Source organism: Cenococcum geophilum, assembly GCF_001692895.1.
Source record: "Cenococcum geophilum 1.58 unplaced genomic scaffold K441scaffold_1, whole genome shotgun sequence".
NCBI lineage: Eukaryota > Fungi > Ascomycota > Dothideomycetes > Gloniales > Gloniaceae > Cenococcum > Cenococcum geophilum.
In genome coordinates, this window is record NW_027137559.1 from 4,292,257 (window position 1) to 4,307,829 (window position 15,573).

General features: G+C 49.8%; 5 protein-coding genes across 5 annotated transcripts; 2 read left to right on the top strand and 3 right to left on the bottom strand.

The window, feature by feature from the left end:
- Positions 1-427: 427 nt before the first annotated feature.
- K441DRAFT_683429 (FabD/lysophospholipase-like protein) lies at positions 428-4,735 on the top strand (the record flags this gene model as incomplete). Its single annotated transcript, XM_067651687.1, has 11 exons — positions 428-683; positions 740-868; positions 925-1,345; positions 1,424-2,106; positions 2,212-2,791; positions 2,854-2,961; positions 3,011-3,667; positions 3,750-3,840; positions 3,964-4,279; positions 4,326-4,462; positions 4,529-4,735. The coding sequence occupies 11 exons, from the start codon at positions 428-430 to the stop codon at positions 4,733-4,735; spliced, it is 3,585 nt and encodes a 1,194-aa protein (XP_067510427.1).
- K441DRAFT_650460 (uncharacterized protein) lies at positions 4,590-6,359 on the top strand. The gene has a single exon (XM_067647034.1). The coding sequence runs from the start codon at positions 4,786-4,788 to the stop codon at positions 5,866-5,868; it is 1,083 nt and encodes a 360-aa protein (XP_067510428.1). The 5' UTR covers positions 4,590-4,785; the 3' UTR covers positions 5,869-6,359.
- A 203-nt stretch (positions 6,360-6,562) lies between these two features.
- K441DRAFT_599963 (heme a biosynthesis protein-like protein) lies at positions 6,563-8,307 on the bottom strand. Its single transcript, XM_067645171.1, has one exon. The coding sequence runs from the start codon at positions 8,289-8,291 to the stop codon at positions 6,756-6,758; it is 1,536 nt and encodes a 511-aa protein (XP_067510429.1). The 5' UTR covers positions 8,292-8,307; the 3' UTR covers positions 6,563-6,755.
- A 491-nt stretch (positions 8,308-8,798) lies between these two features.
- K441DRAFT_599965 (26S proteasome regulatory complex, non-ATPase subcomplex, Rpn2/Psmd1 subunit) lies at positions 8,799-12,948 on the bottom strand (the record flags this gene model as incomplete). The annotated part of the gene is made up of 5 exons (XM_067645172.1): positions 12,523-12,948; positions 12,203-12,372; positions 11,503-12,059; positions 9,151-11,451; positions 8,799-9,098 (listed from the first exon to the last, which is right to left on the bottom strand). The coding sequence occupies exons 1-5, from the start codon at positions 12,660-12,662 to the stop codon at positions 8,799-8,801; spliced, it is 3,468 nt and encodes a 1,155-aa protein (XP_067510430.1). The 5' UTR covers positions 12,663-12,948.
- A 508-nt stretch (positions 12,949-13,456) lies between these two features.
- On the bottom strand, positions 13,457-14,837 carry K441DRAFT_650462 (mRNA triphosphatase CET1). Its single transcript, XM_067647035.1, has one exon. It carries the CDS (start codon positions 14,827-14,829, stop codon positions 13,708-13,710), a length of 1,122 nt encoding a protein of 373 aa, XP_067510431.1. The 5' UTR covers positions 14,830-14,837; the 3' UTR covers positions 13,457-13,707.
- Positions 14,838-15,573: the final 736 nt, after the last annotated feature.

The window sequence follows — 15,573 nt, forward strand, 5'->3', positions numbered from 1 at the left end:
AGAGTTGACAAAACACGCTAACCACGGGATGCGCCAGGATGCTGTACTTTACTTCAACGACTTCACTGCTTCTCCATAGAGCCATAGCAGGACGCATGAGTCTAAACAGCTTAGCGCAAACCAGCTCTTCAAGAACATGATAAGGATGCATGAGAACGCTCGCGGAGCGTCCAATAAACATGATTTCAGGAACGAATTGCTACCTGCAAGGCTGAGACATTACCTCGCCAATCCTAGGGCAGAGTGAACGCCAGAAGTAAACAAACTCGCTCCATGTGCGGTGTGTATCTTTCGTGCGCGCACTCGGGTGACAAGTTGACATCCCCTTTTTTCGCATTTGCGATTCATCAATACTGCTGAAGCAGTTGTTCCTCAGAGACGGCCCTGCTGTCATTGCGCGATATCTAACACCACCTCAGGAGATGCGATGGGAGCCTGTGAACGGCAATGTAACGGCCCCCTTGGTGAGGTGTGGTACTGCGTAGACTGTTGTCTACATTTTTGTGAGCGCTGCTGGGACCAGTTCCCGCCTCACATGGGTGATAGGCGGGGCCGCGATGGCATGAGACATGAAAAAACGAAATATCGCACATTTAGAAAACTGGGGAATATCTTAGACCCCCAGCTTTCCGGTGAGGCTTTGGAGCAGCTCCACAGAGATGATCTCGACTCAACCTGGTTCGGTACGACTTCTCAGCATTGCTTGAGCATGTGTTGGTGGATTGACCATTTCTCTCAGGTATCACCAAAAACATGGACGGAGCACCATATTTCACCGACTACAACGTTTACGCCAACCTCATGAGCCATGTCCCCGATAGCAATGCATTGAGAACTCCGCAACTCGTGTCTTTCATAGGCCAGACAAGTACGTAGTTAACCTAGTGATAAAATTTGAATAGTCTGCTAACAATGATATTACAGATGCAGGCAAAAGCACGTTGGTTAAAATGCTTATTGACCATGATGCCGACGAGATCTACCATTCCCGATCCTCCTTTCCCTCCCCGGTAGTAGGATGTGGACAGCACGTTGGCCTAGCCACCTCAGCGGATGTACACCTCTACGCTGACCCGGACACATACTTCTCTCATGCTCCCGTTCTGTATGCGGACTGCGAGGGCCTTGGTGCAGGGGAAGAGCTGCCACAAGCCGTCGCTAGTAGGAGGAACCAGAATATCGACGAGGAACAATCTTTGGCACGGCTAACTCCAGGCCGAAAAAGAACTTTGGAATGGGCAAATACAGCGAGAACGCGCACTAGAGAGTTTATCGTCTCGGAGCTTTATCCGCGGATCCTATACACTTTCTCCGACGTCGTCGTTTTCGTGCTCAGAAATGCCAAGTAAGTGAACATGCTCCCGAATCATTGATGTTTTGAAGTGTTTCGATGGAATGCATCAGTCGAGCTCATAGTTTACAGTACGTTTCAATCGGATGTGCTCCGTCGGCTCCTAGATTGGGGCTCCACTTCTCTCGAGAAATCTGTCAATCAACCAACTCTGCCTCATGCCATTATTGCTGTTAACGCAACTAATGTAGGTATCGACGGTCAGGAATGGGAAGTGGGTGTCGCTACAAGTAGCCTGTTGAGATCTGTAAGGGGTAGTCTAGACCCAGTAAATGGGGTTCCTGACTTCTATCGCTTGGCTCAAAGCTGGCGTGCGAAGGGAAGGATTATTGACTCGGTACTTGATCTCATACGTTGTTACTATTCATCCTTCAGCGTCGTCCGAATACCTATACAAGGAAGGTATACCTTGTTAAGCAATCAGATCTCGAAACTTCGTCGCACAATCAGCGACCGCTGCAACGAGTCGTTCTTGACAAAACGTAAGGCTAGAATGCTTTCCAGCTCAGACGAACTCAGTTTATACCTTCAGGCAGCCTTCGATCACTTTTCAGGCACACTTAACCGTCCTTTCAATTTCGTGCAAGTATCTCTTCGGCACAATCCCATCCCCGACGATTTTGGTGGCCACATTCTGCAATTGGCAATATGCATCCAAGCGCACACGAAGGCAGACAGAAACTCATGGATTTTCCAGCGTCTAAGTCCCGTATTAGCTTCGAGTGTACTTCTTGATTTTGTTCGACACAGAAAAGGTAAGAGACCGAACCTCATAGGCGATTGTGGAGACTAAAGAGTTACAGGTCTTCCGGAAGATCTCTTCGCAGAATATGAGGACTTCTTCTTATATGCTCTGGAAGAGTACTGCTGGAAGTATTCCATTTGCCAGTACCGAGGTAGGAAAGGAGACCGTTGTGTCAGTGCTTTGTCTACGCATGACTGGAAAGGACATCAAAATGATAAGGGAAAGGTCATCCATGCTGGCCAATTTGAGTCTGACTTCTATTATGATGATTACTGCTATATCTGGATTGGCCTTCTCAAGGGCGACCTGGCGGAGATACACAACCAGCTCCGGATTCAACAGGAAAGCGGACCTCGAGAGGTTTCAGAGGAACAACACCTTCTGAAAATCCACAGTCGCCTGATGACTGAACTTTACGATAGTATAGGATCCGCTGGCCGTGTCCTAAGTCATTCCACGTGCTTCTGTTGCCTAATGCAGACTCCGCAACATTGCTTACCCTGTGGCCATGTCCTCTGCACCGCCTGTGTCAAGTCTTATGGTAAACTCAACGACAACAACAAGGACAGTAGGTTTGTCGTGAAGTTAGACAGCTGTCCTATGCATCCCGATGAGACGCGAATGCATTGGCCGTCTCCTTGCGTCATCAGATTCAAGCCTGACTATGCGGGAGTACGATTACTCTGCTTAGATGGGTGAGATTTATTCAATGCACAATGTGACGAGAGTGTTTCTGTACTCACTGATAGTCTACTAGTGGTGGCATCCGCGGTATTGTGGAACTCGAGATTCTTCGAACCATCCAGAGGGAGTTCCAGGACCAAATACCTATACAAGCCTTCTTTGATTTGATCGTGGGAACCAGGTAGGACTAAAACGTAAACTATGATGTACTTAGTTGACACCTATCCAAGCACTGGCGGAATAATCTCGCTTGCATTTGGAGTCATGAATTGGGATCTCAGGGAATGCATCATTCGGTTCAGGTCCATTTGCGATGAAGCGTTCAGCCCCCGAGATTGGCTTGGGATTCCTGGGATCAGACAAATTGCGGCCTGGAGGCACGCCAGTAAATACAGAACCAAGCCTTTCCATTCCGTGCTACAGAGCAATTTTGGACGCGCTAATCTTTTTGGTGCTCGTCGCGCTGACAGCACAGGCTATGGGCCCAAGGTAGCTGTTACGGCGACTGATGAAGCTGGAAGGAAAGCAATAGTCCTCGCCAACTACAGGCGTATAGATCGGACCAAGAATAGAAGACGAAAAACAACCCACGAATTCCTGCGCCCTGACAATCCTAATCTGGAATTAAAGGTGTGGGAGGCTGCTGCCGCTACCTCCGCCGCCCCCACCTATTTCAAACCTTTTGAGCACAAATCGAGCAATCGGACTTATCTTGATGGTGCTCTCTACAACAACAATCCTGTGAAGATCATCCAGCGAGAACGCAAATTGCTCTGGCCTGAAGTGGCGGGCAAGCATCCCGACATATTACTCTCCATAGGAACAGGCCAAAACGAAGACGCCATCCGGAGAGATTTACCTGAGAGAGATTCTAGGTCCAAGCATAGGTGGGTTTGTGCGTAGTTCATTGCCATTTGGACGTCTACTTTCTGGATTAGTCAAAACGGCTGACCTTCCCTAAAACACTAGACGACACCGCAGGGATCGACCAGACGAATCAAAAAGTCAAGGAGTTGGATGGTCCGTTTTTCCCAATATCAGGCAGATATTCAGAGTGATGGTACGTGATATGAAAGCAACAGTCTCGTTTTGAGATTGCAAACGGTTCCTCGGCCTTTCTTCTTACACATTTTATTGAGCGGAGGCAAGAAAGTCGGGACACACCAGGCTAACCAGGCCACAGCATAACCGATTCGACAACGTTCTTAACGCTGAGGTTGCTTGGAAAGAGTTCTATTACGATGCCATTGATGATGGCTTTGAAGACACTGATGGGCTACGGTACATTCGCCTTAACCCCAATATCGGACACGACCCTCCTGCATTAGATGCCAAAGGCGAAATTACAAACCTTCAAAATGACATAAGAAGGACTCTAAGGACACCCGAAAACGTGAAACTCGTTCAGCGGATAGTTCATACTTTGGTTGCGAGTTCCTTCTATTTCGAGCGAACTTCTGTGCCAAGAAATGAGCAAGAGGCCAATTATTATTGTTCAGGTACGTTTATTTCAAGGCTATGCACCACATTCTCTAACATTTACAGGTCAAATCTGCTGTAGGTTTGAGGATGGTTCAAACTATGTCCGCGCACTAGGCGAATTCCTACGTCTTCAACAAACCCACGATTTCCAGCCCTATTTCGAGATCGAAGAGGTTGCAGCCCAAAGGCAAACAACTAAGGTGAGTATCGAATGCATCTCCAATTGAGTCACCGTGTACGGGCCAGCTGCTGACTCAGACGTTGAGATTGAAATTACACCCAGAATGGTGAGCAGGATGAGAGATCATGCAACATTTGAAGTATCTATTCCCAACGTTCGAGTATCGAAAAAATCTGCTGAAACCATCATCTATCTGCATCTAATGAACTCAAACTCATCGCCAAACAAAACTCCAATCAGCGGGTTTCCTAGATATCTGATGATGGAGGAGTCCGTGAAAAGCAAGCCCTGATGACATCCTTATCCAGAAGATGACTCTAATCGGTTACAGTACCTACTCCAATGTCTCCAAGTGAGCTCGATGGTAATGATATTGATGCCCGAAAGAATAAAGACCGCTGGTATGGGGTGCCAGCCGAATCCAAAGGCAATTTCAATCGAAGGAATCAACCTATCCAGGATCCCCGTCGCAATATCCCAGATCCAGCTCAGATTCAGAGAGATGGTGGGGACAGCCGTCGGGCACAGCCGCAGCGGCATGGCATCCCGTCGCCGATCACGAACCCTGTGACTGAATTGCCAGCGGAAAGCTTCGGTGCTAGAATATCACGGCCTAACATTGAAAGACGCGACACGCATCCTCGGGGAAATATACGAAGAAGACAGGAAGAACCTAGGCAGGAGCCCTTGCAGGGACCAATTACACCAGCAGAATTAGCAGCTCCTGAGCCAGTCTCTCGAAGCATTCCATTAGACAGAGTCCCATCGGACGAATTAGCTAGAAAGGGGCCTCCGCGTAGAACTGAACGGCAACAGCCTGAACCTGAAGGTGCGAAGAGCCAAGACCAACACGAAAGTCGTCACCAGCAAACACCTTGTGAGCAGGACAGATCTAGCCGGCGGCGATCACAACCAACTAAATCTTCACAAAAGGAAACGAAGCGACAGCTGCGAAGATCAAAGGAAACTGTTGAACGTAGTTCTGGAAGGCAACGTTCCACAGACGGAAACGTTCCTGTGGAGCCCTTTATAGGAGCTCCGGCAAGAGGGACTCTTCCTATAGCTCCCGGCTCTGCACCGCCAAGAAAGTACCAGCAGCGCCAGAGACGTCCTCTTGACCCACCGTCATCCATCCCTGGGCCATCAAATCGACCAAGCATGTGTCGTGACCCTGTGGGCGCTAGCAACCCCGCACCACCGGGTAGACACTCGGTTGCATCACCCATCTCATCTCTTCATGAAGATTGCAGCATCGATACATGCTCTGAGTTCACCGGAGACGGATCGCATTTCTCGAAGGTTTCGGAAAACACCAATGATTCCTATCGGCGACTAGCGGAGGAAGGAGAGCGGAGGCGGCCGCGACCGTCCCCATCTACGCTGTGGAAACGGCTGACGAAGCCTGGCACGCGTGAAGACATGTAGAGCCGCTGAAATTTGGGACTCGCGTGAAAAATTACCTCGTATGAAGGGTTCTACCGCACACTCACAAAGCATGCTCGTAGACTAGTTTGAGTGTCGTGAAAATTTTCCCGCAAAAGTTCGCCATAATGTCAATTGTGGCTTCAAGGGCACCTTCTCGTGAGGGCTCCTTGGAGCGAATGGCAATCGGATGGTCCGCACCCCAGTTAGATCTATGTGGAAGGACATTTTGTTTTTGGCCTGGAGACCGGTGCCTTGGAATCCGATTATTGTACTCCTAACTCGGCCATTGTCCATAGTAATGTAGAGGAAGTCACCTCCCTTGTCAGTGATTTAAGAATCTGGATGTTAAATCGCGCCCTTAAGCCTCGGACCCTCGGTGGAGAATTTCGTTAGTGGAGCAGTATGCCCCCACGTGCATGTAGTGCACGTACCAACGATCCACCAGACAAGTTTTGACGAAGCCGATGAATTGGGCAATGCAAGTGGCCAAGCTGAGAGCGCTCAGAGGGTCCATCCCTGAGGCTGTGGAAAGCTGTGGATTTTTATTTTTTTAACAGCCTCACGAGGTTAATACATTATTTGTATTTCAGCCTGGGCGGGGAAGGCGCGGCTGTTCTGGGCTGACTGCATGCTTGGCAAGGCAGTGCTGGCGTCGTAGAACGAATCATGATGCACATCATATGAGAATCCATATGACAGGCCTATCAAAAGAGCGTCCGAGGTCATTTTAGCAAACACCAATCATAGCGCCGCGCTCCCGACAATGAATCGAAAAGAAGTTATGATACATTTGTACATTTAGTAAAGAGTAGCTTTAGAGCTAGTCATGATAGTTTATACAGAGGCAAAAGAACGACACATCGATATTCGTATAGCCAGCATATAAATCAAGCCGTCACCTTCTCACGTACTGAGACCTTACGCTTCTCCTCCTCTTCATCTTCCTCCTCTTCCTCCCCATAAAACTCCTCATCCTCCTCCGGTGCCCCCATCACAGCCCTCCAAACCCTCTCCCACAGCCCTTTCTTTTGCGCCATTGCTAGCACCATTACAATGGGTAGATGCCACACACTGGCCCAAAACAGTCCCCTCGCTGTGCCCTTATGTCCCTTCTCGCGCCAAAACTGCACCGCGCGCCAGGCCATCCATCCGTTCACCACACTACTTGTCACCACAAACCCCCAATCCGTGACCCCCACATACGCGAGCCCAAAGCACACCGGGAACATGAGTAGCGCGTATCGCAGCGCGACGCGCCCATTATGCGCCGGGTTGGTCCAGCACAGCATGCGATAGCCCGCATGCTTATACTCGTCGCGAATCGCCCAGCTCAGCGCATTAAAATGCGGGAACTGCCACGCAAACAGCAGCGCCGCGCAGAGCCAGCCGCCGGCCGAGCCCTCTCCGAATAGCAGCTCGCGCCAGGTGCCCTCGTGCGCGCACTGTCCCGCGGCCGCCGTCCAGCCCATCAGCGGCGGGATGCCGCCGACCAGCGCGCCGACCCACGTGTTGATGACTGAGACCCGCTTGAGCGGCGTGTAGATGCCGGCGTACAGCCCGATGTTCACCGCGCCTAGGAAGGCGGTCGTGGGGTTGACGCCGTAGTAGAGCGCCGCGACGCCGACGGTGCCGCAGGCGATGGCGAAGACAAGGGCGCCGGTTGGGCTGATCAGCTTTCGGACGAGTGGCCGGTTGCGTGTGCGGCTCATTTTGGCGTCGTGGGCGGGCTCGAGGAGCATGTTGAGGGCATTGGCCGATGAGCAGCATAGTGCTGTGCCGGTTGTGAGGAAGAGGAGGGTTAGGGTGGAGAGAGATGGGGCGGCTGTGGCTGTAGGTGCGAGAAGGGCGGGCACAGGGTAGAGGGAGTATGCTGATGTAGTCGTAAGGACAATGAGGAAGCTGAGTCGTGGTTTTGCAAGGGAAAGGTAGGTTGTCAGGCGGCGTCGGAAGGAGTGGATTGGAAGACTCGACGAGAGTGTAGTTAGCCGGGAAGAAGCGTCTGGAGCGATAGGATAGCTCTCCTCTTGAGACTCGGAGCTCTGTTCTCGTAGCCGTTTCCTCCGCCGGTGGGGGAGCTCTTTGTGAGCGGGATTGGGTGAATGAGGTGATCCCGCTTCATGGCTTGCTTCTGTGGCAGGAAGTGATGCTGTTGTGGTATTTACGGTAGCTTCCTTCGAATGAAAGGGTGGGTTTTGTAGCCCCCGTTTGGATTGCCCAAGGGTTTCCTTAAGTATGCCATTGGCCCAAAAATAGTCCTTCTTGAAGGCATTCCGACTACTCGCTGTTATCGATGCCTCAGTCGGAGAGGAAAAAGGCCGCCTCGTGGATGGTGTTGTACGGGACAATTTCCTCAAGCATCGTACGCATATACGACTGGCGTCTATCGAGGGAGGTAGTCGTAGTATAGGAGCTCGAAGAATCATTGCTTGTCAATTGTCCCGTTCATCTTTTCTACTGAAGGTGGCACTGGTGGAGGTTGACAGGCAAAATTACGGCAACCGCAAAACCCCCGACATGCAACACTGATCTCATTAGGAGATCTTTTAATCTGTATTTGTGCGGCATATATTGGGTAGACGCTGATAATTAGGGTGCATCCTAGGGTACGAAATATTTTTAATGGGTATTAGATATATAGAATAATGAGTAGCTTACGACATAGCAGAAGCAGCGTATCACATATATCAGCATAGTAGCATTCACTCTAGAACAGTTCGCAGATTCAACATAATCCAGCCTCGTTTTCCTAACAGCACTCGACTAAATTATCCACTGGACTCAATTGTTATTATACAATGCTAAGTAAGTCTAAACGAGCTGATATGCAGCCGCTCTCGCCTCCATAGCGCCTGGATTAATGCACGTAGTAATCCACGGCTCTTGAAGGCTAAAGTTGATATTACAAAAATCCTCCTCTCCTATCAAAGTCCTCATTCATCCCCCTCCCCATCCGTCATATAATCAAAGTCTCTCGGCACGTCTGCCTCCTCACTTCCCTCTTCATCTTCGTCTACGGCGTTCAGAACACCCGCAGCTTCGGCCGCCCCGCCTGTTGCTGCGCCTGCGGCTTGTGCATCTCTCTCGGCATAGGCATCCGTGACCCGGTCTGCAAGAGACTGTCCAGGTGCTCCAGGTGCTGGTGCAGGTGCTGTCTTCCTAACTTTCAGCTCGAGAAGAGTTTTTGGCTCCGAAGGTTGAGCATCTATCAACAGAATCACACCGCCAGTTGGCTAGAATATGTTAGCTAAACTGTGCTACGAGTTGAATGGCAATGAAGCTCACCATCTTGACAGGTACATATCGCTCCTCGGGGAAGCTAATGTATTTAACCTGAGTGGGGAGAACACGAGACATATTCTCTAAATCGTAGCCAACCTTCTCTTTCTCGATCTTCTTCTTTGAAGACTCGGCAGATGGTGTGCCCTCCTTCTCACCCTCCGACTTCTCCGCACCCGATTTCTCATCCTTTTGCTTAGTCTGATCCTCATCTGTATCCATCTTATCTTCATCAGCTGAAGAGATTTTGGGTGTGGTAGGCGTTTGATCAATGTCCATACTTTCACGTCGTTGCTGCCGAGCCTTGACCAGTTTTCGACGCTTGGCTTGAGCTGTTGTGGAAAGAACCGCAGTCTTAACTTTTTCCGGAGCCTCTTCCGCTTTTATCTCTTGCTCCGGTGGGTAGTCGAACATGCTTGGTCGTGTGTTACTGTGAAGTTTGAAAGACGGGATTTCTAGATCTTGATCAACTCCAATAATGGCCGTGGGTGTGAAACTTAGTGACAAGAAATGCGTAAGAGGGAACCAATACCAGTACTGTGTGAACACAGCCATACCGACGATTGCCGTCATGTTAAGGTTACCAGTTTGCGTCTGAAGCCCAATCGTGCAGTTGCGACCGCCTGCATCAATGATTCCAAGGGCGAGAGCGCAGCCAAATTTGGCAATGGCATCCTCATGGCGGTCTCCAATGATTTTTTGCAGGGTCTTTCGGATAGTTCCAACCTTTGGATTCATTGCCTCGTTCTGCTGAACCATAATCATCGAAAGTGATATCAACGCACCCTGTCGAACGAAATCGGTCGAGTCTTTCATCATGGGCTCCAGTAGATCGATGGCCTCATCAAGGCCAGTGCCTGCACAAGCGATACCAAGGGCCATGGTGGCACCATACCTGACGTGGGGATTATAAGACTCAGCAAGGAGCTCAACCATGCGAGGCACGCTGCCTGGCTTCCTGAACAGAACGAATCCTAAACTCATCACAGCCACTCTGCGAACGTCATCATTGACATCGCTCACAGCGATGTGGAGAAGTCTTCGGACTGCTTTGTTGCTCCCGGTTCCGCAGTATGCTAGTGCGATGGTCATAATACCACCATACCTTAGCGTAGGATCGGGATCTTCTAGTAAACCGTTGATGAGCTCATCTGCTGCCTCTTGACGAGCGTACATGATGAGCGCCATACCCATGGCAAGGCCACGCACAATCTTTTCATGCTGAGTGTCGTGAGCATACTGGATCATATCTTCCAGGGCCTTGATATTTCCAGTGCCTAACATGACGAGGCCCATGGACAATCCCACGGCTTCACCGTTGATGGCTGAGTCGGTGTACAGGACACTCTTGAATGCATCAAAGATGTCTTCCGAGCCAGTTGCCATACCAGCAACACCAAGGCCAAGAGCTCCGCCATGTTGAACCACCTCTTCCGACGCATTCTGGAACTGTTGTAGTAGATAGTCCAGAACGTGAGTGCCATGATTGCAGTATATCATGCCGAGAGCGTACAGGGAACCGCCTTGGCTATAATGGGATCCAGCAACGTTAGTCTCTTTGGGAAGGTATGGCTCCAGGAGCTTCTGGCCTTGGGTAATGTTACCCCTGTGGATAACTCCCAGGGCTGCTGTTGCTGTGAACTTCGACCAATTTACAGCTTTCCCAAGCCACTCCAGGTTTTCTCTGAAGAAGCTGTCATTCGTAGTTCCGGAGTTCATGAAAGCATTGGCAAATGTTACTCCAGTGTGAAATATTGAATTTCTCGCCTCCAAGCTGTCCCTGATCTTGTTCAAAATATTGCGGTCTGCATGGTTATTTCGGTAAAGAAACTCAAGGTTGAGCTCGATACTCTTGGTGCCTCGGAGAATATGACGAACGGAAGTGAATGCCTTGCGCTCTTCCTCCGTTAGCGGCTTCTGCTTTGTCCGCGACACCACTGTGGATATTGTTGGTGCCCCATTGTGGTTGTCTACATCTGAGAGCAATCCATCTGTCTCCCGGGCATCTTCGGCACGAGGTTGGTGCGATATGTCCCCATTCGCCGTTGGTTTGCCCTCTTGATCCTCCTCCTCTGTCTCAGGGAGCTCTTCCATCACCTTCGACAAAAACTCCTGAGTCCCATTCTCGTATAGGTCAAACGAGGTTTGATATGCAATGGCGAGTGATCGGCCATCCCCTCGTTGGACTAGCTGGCGCAGAAGGTTAGAGGCCATAGAGTGTTGGTTGAGGTAAACAACGCATTTCGCTATTGAAAAGTAATCTGGGTTAGGAATATCGTTGAGCAAGTCGAGAATGAGCCGAAGTATCTAAACAACAATTAGTATAGCTCATTCTTGAATGGAGCTCTGAGACAATACCTCATTTCTGAGTCCCCGTTCCTGGACTACATTCATGCAAATGTCTAGCACATACTCCATGAGCTCTTCACTCTTGCTGGGTGCACCACTTGTGGCCTTTTTGCCCTGTTTCTTTTCATCTTGACTTGCTCGAAGGAAAGCTTCCCGAAGCACTTCGAGATTTCGGGCTTCAATGGCAATACCTACAACTTGCCGATAAGCTCCAACTTCGTAACAGCTCTCAAAAATTCGCCTAATAATGGCTTGTAGGTTCTTCTGTACGCTTCTCTGTAATGCTAAAGGTGATGGATGTGCGCCGACCACGCCCGCATTACCACCACCGGGAATAGAGGGATCGAAAGTAGAAGAATCTTGTCGCGAAAGGAGTGACTTGGAAGGTAGAGTTGACTGGGAGAACGGCGTTGTTGGTGATGTCATGCTCGCTGATGTGCTGGCAACTCCATTTACGCTGGTTGAAAATGACGTTGTGAGTTGAGGCGGTGGTTGGTTTGCAGTACTTGCTGGCGTTGGAGGGTTGTGCATAGCAGAAAGAGCAATATATGTATCTAGACATTTTGCTACAAAAGAACGAGTGTCAGCGACTTTTTCCTTGAGTCTCGCGACAAATTGGTGAGGCTCATTTTCTACCCTCCGACGATGACGTTTGCGGCGTCAACTCCCTCCGGGAGTCTTTGATTGTGTTCAGATCTCGAAGACTTACCAAGAATAGTTTCTTCAAACTCTCCTGGATGATGTAAATCGAAGAGCTTGCCAGCTCCAAGCGCAAAGATCATGCTCTCGTTGTACTCCTGTAACTGGTAGTAGACTTTCGCTGCGACTAGAGCGGCAAGCTCGCGTTCTGGGAACGAGTCATCCTCATATAGAGCCTCACTATGCGAAGAAAAGCATCAGTACAGTCTCGGAAACACCAGACTCTGAAAAGCCCCTTGTCCCTTTCATCTGGCTTCCACCGGGTTTTCAGGCAGACAGCGTAGAACTGGCAAGGAACGGGTTGAAAAGGAGAGATAGGTGTTATCATACATTTGACTGACTGAACCAGCAACTTCCGGCCATAATAAGTCGATGTTTTCGTTCAAACGATGCAGGGCAAAAGACCGCAGGGAAGGGTCAGGTTCTGAAAGGAAGCCGACCACCCCGGCGGCGGATGTGAGGCCAACCATTCCGATGAGGTTTTTGGAAGATGCAGGCGTGTATGTTGAAAGGTATGCTATTGCGAGATGAAGAAAGAAGTTGAAGGAAACGGCTGTTGATGGAAGCAGATGGAGCTGGTGCTCGTAACGTGGCGCCTGACAGCGGGCTTGCTAAGATCGGGATAGGTCCGGATGATAAATCGGGGAGTCGGGGGCGAGTGGACTGGGCGAACCTCGCGCGATGAAGGAAAGTCAAGAAAAAAGGTGTGCAGGAGATGGAGATGGCGATGAGCCGATGTTGGTGATTCGGAGCTGTAGGACTCAGGGCAAGTCGTCAACACGCGATGAGCTCAGTTCCCCAAACGCCGAGCCAAGACCGACATGTGACCGGGGGGAAGCACATCAGCACCGCCTCTGTTTCATAAACAGTTAGCTTCACTAAGGCTGGCGAATGTTGTCGAATCTGTCTGCACTTATATTAACCCTAGTGGTTGCCTCGAAAGCTGTCAACACTCTTTCTGAATTTGGCAACATTGTCAAGGTATCGCCATATCTGGCACCGCTGGGATTACCTCAGGCGAGCTTAAAGCTGCAGCAAACCGACTGGCTGTCCAAGGACATGCTTGTGGGCCTTGCAACATTTGGGTGATGCATTCGCTGGCCGAACTAGCTCCCGTCCAGCCTCACTTTTTGAATCTGTATCAACTATTCGCTCACCTGTTAGTCTAGTGGCGAGTGCTGTATAACCACGAGAGGGGAAGTCACAAGAAGTCTCGCTCCGCGCATGCGACTATTTCTCAACACCGCACCTCCGCAACTAGATCGCTTCATGCTCCATAAAATGTATTAAAAGTCCGTCTTCTTCGTTTGTCCCCTGACCTGCCCGAGGCTATGCGTTGGGACTATAGTACAAAAAGCCGCTAGATGTCCTCAGGGTATCTCCCATAACCAGCAGCCTTTTCGTAAAAGAAACCGAAAACTCCATCCAGGTACATTGCAGACATGTTGCCCTATGCTTTAAAACCCATTGCGACACCCCATGAAATCCCTAAAGTATAATACAATAAAAAAAACCTTAGTGTTGACGAATGGCTCGCGATAGAACTCTAAGATTGTTCACCATGCCTCCAACGATCTCTTCGTACATGCTCGGGGCATTGTGGTGTATCCTTTCTGCTTCCCCGATGAGTTTTGCGGCGTCCAACTCAATCTCTAGCTCGTGGTTCTTCTCCCCTTCGGGGTTCGTAACTTGGGTCAAGTCGATTCGATAGGCCTGTAGATGCGAATAGCACATTCGGTCCTTCCTTCGCGTGTAACTCCTCCCGCGTTCCATTGATTCCACCAAGTCGTCCAGGGGTCCCGGATAGTTGATTTCCAGGTTCACGCTGATCCGGTAATCCCATTCCGTTTGAGGTGAGCTGATTTCCAAGTTGATGACTCGGTGCTTGATGATTTTCTCAAGAACCTGGCCGGTGCTTGTATCGCGCGTGATGCGGACTTTTTGTCTGGATGGCGATTGAAGGATGGCTCTGGTTGTAGGCGCAAGCAAGTCAAAGCCGGCCTGATTCAGCTCATAGAAGGAGTCTGTCCGTCTAACGTGTTTATAGTCCAGGGGAGCGCGGCTGGCTTTTGGTGCGACAGCAGCATTCGACTTCGCTCTAACAACACAGCCGTTGAGGAAAATATTCATCCTCTTGTGTTGCTCTTCCGACATGGTGCTCTCAAACTTGGTGTTCTCCAAATCGCCACTTCGGACAACGCACTCGGACTCATGTATTCCGGCGATGCGGTCCTTTGTAACCCTATCCAGAATCTGTCCCCATTTGGCTTCAATCTCCACCTGAGTACCTTGACCTTCGGCGACAGCCTGCCGCAGCATCTCATTGTTCACGACATTCTCCCATAAGAAGTCGCATACAAGGCGAGTGATTTCATCGTATGGTTTGTCGTTGGTGATAGAAGGTTCCCAATCAGCTCGGGTTTGGGGTTGAGCTTGGAGTTGAGCCGGGGGTTGAGCTTGGGCTGCAACTTGGGGTTGAACATGGGGAACTACCTCCCGGCGGGAGGTGTCTTCTCGGACGGCCCAGGCTGGGATGGGGTCGTGGCGCTTGCGCTTGCGAATAGTCTTTGGAATGGATGAAGGTGGCGTTGGAAGGCGCGAAGAGGGTGTTGGGTTTATAAGAGACTTGATATCCATGATTAAAGATAGGTTCGACGACATGTTCACGTATGGGCTTAAGGTGTTGTTATTCGCGACAGCGGTGAGTCACGTGATTAATTTTCTTGGCGGTATCTCATAAATCAGACGCGGAGAAATTGCGCGCTAGCCCTTTAACGCCGTCTATTATATACCACCCTGGCGCATCTCGCTGTAAGTGCCTTATTAGCGCCGCTGATCATTTGGAGAACGCCGTCTGTTTTACTAGGTTAAATGGGGTTAGTCTCTAACGGATTAGCACGCTTAGAAAGACGCTGTAAGGGATATTATTGCTTATCTCGGTCCCAGACGATAATCCAATCATAAGCTGCTTACATAACAGGTTAATCAGCTGTTGGTAGGGGGGGTACGTGGACATCCACAGGAGCTTCCTGAGATCACGTGATTGCTTTCGCCTGTTGTATATATTCTCATCCTTCGAGACTACTCCACCTTATGGAGTCCTCACACCACCATACACCTGCATTCCCGTGTGACATCAGCTTATATTATTATTGTCTGGTTGTCCGAGCTTGCGAGGACTATACTTCCAGTTCAAAGATTTCAAACCTTGCCAAGCCAGCTTTTAATTGGTTAGAAAAAGTTAAGCGGTAGGTTTAGCGCTGGCAGAATACCTAAATAGGCCTAGCTAACTACACGTGACGAACATTAAACCCCTAATGAACGTTAATAAAGCCTTACTTTTCATAATACCTCTTTCTACTCTACTTTCTACAGCTTATC